This window comes from Henckelia pumila, chromosome 1, assembly GCF_033568475.1.
Source record: "Henckelia pumila isolate YLH828 chromosome 1, ASM3356847v2, whole genome shotgun sequence".
Lineage (NCBI taxonomy): Eukaryota > Viridiplantae > Streptophyta > Magnoliopsida > Lamiales > Gesneriaceae > Henckelia > Henckelia pumila.
In genome coordinates this window covers 88585807-88591958 of record NC_133120.1, presented here as the reverse complement: position 1 = coordinate 88591958, position 6152 = coordinate 88585807, and the positions used below count along the sequence as shown (strand labels likewise).

General features: G+C 34.5%; 1 protein-coding gene across 1 annotated transcript; it reads left to right on the top strand.

Moving 5' to 3' along the window:
- The first annotated feature begins 4781 nt into the window (after positions 1-4781).
- On the top strand, positions 4782-6143 carry LOC140867671 (uncharacterized). Its single transcript, XM_073272721.1, has one exon. The coding sequence runs from the start codon at positions 4782-4784 to the stop codon at positions 6141-6143; it is 1362 nt and encodes a 453-aa protein (XP_073128822.1).
- Positions 6144-6152: the final 9 nt, after the last annotated feature.

Below are 6152 nucleotides of genomic sequence, written 5' to 3'. Positions count from 1 at the left end.
TAGTGGACTAAGTAAAAAACATACATAATTAATAACAAAAATTTAGAGTAGGCTACAACCTAGGACTAACCTAAGCTAGATCCGTCCTTGCGTTAGATCAAGTGGACTCCACGTGAGGTCTACGTTATCCAATAACTTTGCAATGCAACAACACCGCGTGGATCCAAATTTGTTTGTTTTGTATATAGAAAATTTAAAATTAACATACAGTAAAAACCCAAACATAAAATTTTTTATGGAAAAGTACTTTTAATATAATTATGGATCATTTTAAGGAAATTTATTATCTATATATTCTACACACACATCTTGCACTAAGTAATCCATAAGAGATGGTGGGGACTGAGGAGGGTTGGTGTTAGTTGTCTCATTTGTACAACTTATTTTCCCCCAAATCGATCGATTTATAAATTTTTAAAAATTTATATGATTTCTTTGAATTTTTTTAACAATAACCTTCCAATATATATCACATGAAGGGGGACAGACCCCCATTTTCATGTCAGTTGATATGATATTTTCCGTATTCACTACAAGAAAAATACACTAACACAACACTTAAAAGACAACACTTTTAGTGAAAAATGTTGTAATTTTTTGAAAGACAACGCTTTTAGTAAAAAGCGTTGTTGTTATATGTTTTTTTATTTATGAAAGACAACGCTTTATTTACAAAGCGTTGTGGAATAGACTTTTTTTGGGGTCAAAGACAACGCTTTTAAAAGCGTTGTCTATTAGCATTTTTTTCCATGTATAACAACACTTTTTAAATAGTGTTGTAGAAAATCTATTATTTTTATTTAAAATAAATCATAAAATAAATAATATTACCCAGATCCCCAAATCAAACCCTTCCCGATTTCTTCTCTTCTCGCATCTGATCCCTAGCCTTTCTCCTTTTCTCTCTTTCAATTGAAAATCCCATGTCGATTTTTGCTCGATTCTTCAGACGAATTTTGAAGTGATCTCCGACAAGCCTTCTCCAAGAGCTTCTTCTTACCCTTCCTTCCTCGAAACTGTTCTCGCTTGGGCCGTCCGTCGGGATACCGAAATATGCTTTCTAGGACTTGAATACAGAGAAAAGCTTCTAGAAATCGATTTCCTCGGCTTCTTTTATTTTTTGAGGGAACAACCACCAGTGGAAGAGCTCTAATTTCCTTCCAACTTGGGTTTATATGCGTATACCCTCACGGGACTCACCTCCAAGAGTCGCGAATCCTACGCAAGTGCTGGTATAATCGCCGAGCAGGTAAATGCTTTCACAAGTTACTAAGCTTTTAAATGGGGTGAAATGTATTTTTCGATTCTTTTGGCATCGCAGCTGCTTTGCTAACTTAACGCATGTGCAGTTGATTGCGCAAGTTAGGACGGTTTATTCTTATGTTGGTGAGACGAAGGCCTTGAGTTCGTATTCGGATTTGATACAAAAGACATTCATCCCGGGTTTTACTGTGCAACCGATCGTAGTTTGTTATCCCCATGTACACTTTGATTAGTCCTGGTATTAATATTCCTTGTCCTTTTGCAGTATCATTCTCTGGTTGTGTCTTGTTTCTCACAGTCCATACATGAACAAGATGTTTCATTTTTGTTCAGGGGAAATATTACACTTGCAAAATTAATGTTCAGAATGTTTACGCACTTCCACAATTTCATGGAGGTATGCTTGAAGAGTGTCCCTCTGTACCCTCTTCATTTATTCAAACTTCTTATACAATATGAGATATGCTATATACGAGGTGGGGCTGTTCTGGCTTTTTGTACACTTACATGCTGAGCTTCGTTGCAAATTTCCTGTGTTGAGACTCTCTGAAACAAAATCTGGTTTACTTCTTCAGAAAGGCATAAAAATGTAAAAGTGGAAAATGAGAAAAAGGCAGCTTTTAGTTATCTGCCTCTGCATCTCTTTAAAACAATCAGAAAGTTTTTTTTGGGGGGGTTTTTTCTCACTTTTATATTCCAAGTGTTTATGTATCCAAATTTGCCCTTTTTTATTTTTCAGTATCTGAATTGCGATTTATTGTGCTTTCCTGCTTTTGTTATCTGTGGAACATATAATATAATTGAGTTCTAGTTGTACCATCTCAAGACTTTGAATGATTTTTATTGTTTTGTGATATCTATTGTACAATCAGAGTTGGTGTTTGAAGTCTTGTTTAGATTTATTTTTCCTTCTTTTTTTTCAATATTTTTGATCTGATGGTATCTGTGACTCGTCATTTTAGGTGTTCTAGAGTAGAAATATAGAATTAAATATTAAAAAAAAATTTGTTTCAGGAGTTGATCAAGTTTATGGTTTCTATGTGATAATTACACATCAATGGATTGCGTGTAGTTTTAGCTGTTGGGTTTAAGGAATCTGTTCGTTACATTGATTTAATTGACCTTCGGAAAGATATAAAAACGTATTGGAAAAATATGGAAATGCAGTTCTGTGGCATAATAAATGGGTATCTGTGTTGATATGATACTCATTTGTCTGCCTGGTTTTACCATAAATTAAACTATGATTTTCTGCCTTGTATTTTCTTTGCTGTCTTTTTAGAACTTAAGCGATACATTTTGATTTTGGTTTATTTAAATCATATGTCCTTGGAGAGTTTTATTTTATGATGTTTCTGCTTTATGGAAGTCTGATTGGATCTTTTAGTGTTTTTTAGGTGATTTATACCTATGTGGCTAAATTAGTATGATTTTTATGGCCTTGAATTATTTATCTCTTCATTATAAATTCAGAAGTCATAAATGGGGTTTTAAGGGAAATGAGGTGCTATCTTGAGTGGGCTTAACTAAATAAAGCTGTAGGAATCAATATTTTGGCTGTTGAATTAACAGATTTCGAGTCGTAGATCCTTGGCTTAAACTTACTATTCTGCCTGTAATATTTTCATCACAGAACTCAGAAGTTTACTGAGCCCCAGCCCTCTATTACCTTTTATTTGTGGATGAAATTCTTAGTCTTTGGCACACAAGATCTACGGATATCTTGTTTAAAATGATGAAGACATCTTGTGCTTTTTACTTATTGGTTAAATCATAAAAGTCTCTGGCGTAAATCACCCTTGCAAAGCAGTGAGATAAATTCTATTTGTGTTTAAAATTTGCACTTACAGCCGACTTGCCCACAAAGATGTTCTTTGTATCTATGTGTTTAATTTTTCAATGCATGAAATTATCTAAAAATTTTAGCAATATAAGTAAAACATATTAGATTTAATTTATGATAAATATGTGATCATGTATATTTTCTTCCTTAATTTTTGTACAACCTCGTTAAAATTTTTAAACTCTCAAGTTGCTTTAAATATATTAAATATAACTGTAACAAAAAAAGCGTATTGGTGGGTGTTATGGCTATGAATGTTAGAACACTGTTTGATTGACTAATCCTTCGAATTAGAAAGGGTGAAGGGACAAATGGCTTGGAATTCAGATTTGGGTTCATCCTTGAAATCAGTTTAATTTGATTTTTTAGGTATTCATAAGATGTCTTGAGTTTTTATTAACTCCAATTCTTCATCCGATTTGTACTTTTTCTTGATATCGATATTATTTCGATAGCCAATGGCCGGTGAACATAATTTCCTTATCGGAGATTCATCTTTAATTTCATCACTCATCAGTTAGGTTTTGTACCTTCCTTCTAATTAAATATTTTTTGCATGAAAACGAGATTTATGGTTTTGGATTCGGTATTCTGCGCAGCACCATCGTTGGATTACAATCTTAGGTCCATCATTTAATTTCATCACTAATCAGTTAGGTCCAATCCCTGCACAACACCATCGTTCTATAAAATCCATAAATCTAATTACAATCTTTAATTAGTGTGTCTAATCATAGCCTGTGCTAACAAAATATCTTGCATTCTAGGGAAATATTGGAACCTTTCCTATTCTAAGTATGCAGATTCGCTGAGGTTAGAGCGCTTCAAACTATCTTGTCTACTCAAAAGTCTTGATTGCCTTCTGTTGCTGGTAACCCAAACTTTTTCTTTCTTTTCTCCCCCTCCAAGTTCAATTTTTTTTTTCTGATTTGGATTTCTTAATTAGGTTCTGAGATTTGGTTTAATTTTTACTTTTGAACTTCTGTGGCGTGCTTGTTGTGTGATTCCGTTCATTAAAGGGCTGAAAGTCTAGGCTTCCCCTTCCTATATTTCCCTTTTTCAGTATTTATTCATAAAGTATTAATTCAGATAATTTTTTACTGTGTCTTTCTTGCTTTAAAAACAAGTCTAGCTCTAACTTATGTGTTTAGTAGTTCAAGGGTCCAGTCATCCTCAATGATCACTGATTGGTAAGTGCATTGTGCATAGTTTTCTCAAAGCATGGAATGTTAAATGATTTCCACAAAGTTAAATTTTTACGTTCAAGTTTCGAGGCTGGTCACTGCATATTAGTTAATGGTTTGCTTAGATTTAACAGAGAATTTTCTCGATATACATTACTTTACCAGCTGTGAGTTGTCAAGCTGTTGATTATCATCAGCTTGAAAATATACATATTAATATTATATATTTTATTCTCTATAGTGTTACTTACTAAAAGAATGGACAAAGAATGGATGTCAAAGTCTCGGTTATCAAGTGAATATGAGCATGGAGTAGAGTCTTTCTTGAAATTTGCAATAAAAAATGCCGAGGATCGGGAAGCAATATCTTGTCCATGTACAAAATGTGGTAATCTGAAAAAGAAAAAGGTAGAGACTATAAGGGCACACATGTATTCTAATGGTATAGATTTACATATCATACTTGGATATGGCATGGTGAAAGGTCTGCGATGAAGAACTCAAAGAATGATCGTGATCAAGAAAGGGAAGATGTACCAAAAATTGACGCCGAGGAACCAATAAATATGGTACATGCTGCATTTGATAGTTATGCTAAGAATCCAACCACATTCAAAAATCTACTTGAAGATGCTGAGAAACCTTTATATCCTGGATGCAATAAATTTACAAGGTTATTTGCAGTTGTAAAATTATTCAACTTGAAAGCCAAATATAGTTGGAGTGACAAAAGTTGCACCGACCTACTCAATTTGTTAGGAGAAATGCTTCCAGATGACAACGAATTGCCTTTATCTTTCTACGATGCAAAGAAAAGCTTGTGTGCATTAGGGATTACTTATGAGAAAATCCATGTTTGCCCTAATGATTGCATCTTATACCGGAAGGAGTATGAGGATTTTAACAGTTGTCCTACTTGTGGGATGTCAAGGTGGAAGATGAGCCAAAAAGATACGATAAAGGAAGGAGTTCCTACAAAGGTTCTATGGTACTTCCCTCCAATTCCGAGATTTGTACGAATGTTTCGGAATAAGGAGTTTTCCAAGGAGCTGACTTGGCATGCTGATAAAAGACTTAATGATGGATACTTACGCCATCCAGCTGATGCACCTTCTTGGAAATTAGTAGATCACAAGTGGCCAAATTTTGCTGCTGATTCAAGAAATCTTAGATTGGCCATTTCAGCTAACGGGATCAATCCCCATGGTATGATGAGTTCTACATATAGTTGTTGGCCAGTTTTAATGATCACTTACAATCTTCCCCCGTGGTTGTGTATGAAGAGAAAATTTATGATGCTCACAATGTTGATTTCTGGTCCCAAACAACTAGGAAATGATATCGATGTTTACTTAGCACCTCTAATCGATGACTTGAAATTCCTATGGGATACAGGTGTTGAAGCATATGATGCATATAGACAAGAAACCTTCTCGCTCAGAGTTGTCTTGCTGTGGACCATCAATGACTTTCCTGCATATGGAAACATGTCAGGATGTATTGTGAAAGGATATCACGCATGTCCGATTTGTGGTGAAGAAACATATTCAACAAGGTTGAAACATAGCAGGAAAATGTCGTACACATGCCATAGAAGGTTTCTACCTGCAAATCATCTTTATCAAAGGCAAAGAAAGGCATTTAATGGGGACCAAGAGTTCAACCCTGCACCCAAACCATTGAGTGGCGATGATGTGTTAAAAAAAGTCGATGGAATTCATTGTCATTGGGGAAAAATGAGAAAGAAGATTCAGTCCACGAAGGATGATGTAAAATCATCCTTCAAAAAGAAATCAATTTTCTTTGAACTTGAGTATTGGAAACATCTATATGTTAGACATGTTCTTGAGTAGCTATCATTA

What these genes read in the sequence shown, in the direction of transcription:
- LOC140867671 (XM_073272721.1), top strand. Translation starts at nt 4,782, where the DNA reads ATGAAGAACTCAAAGAATGATCGTGATCAAGAAAGGGAAGATGTACCA.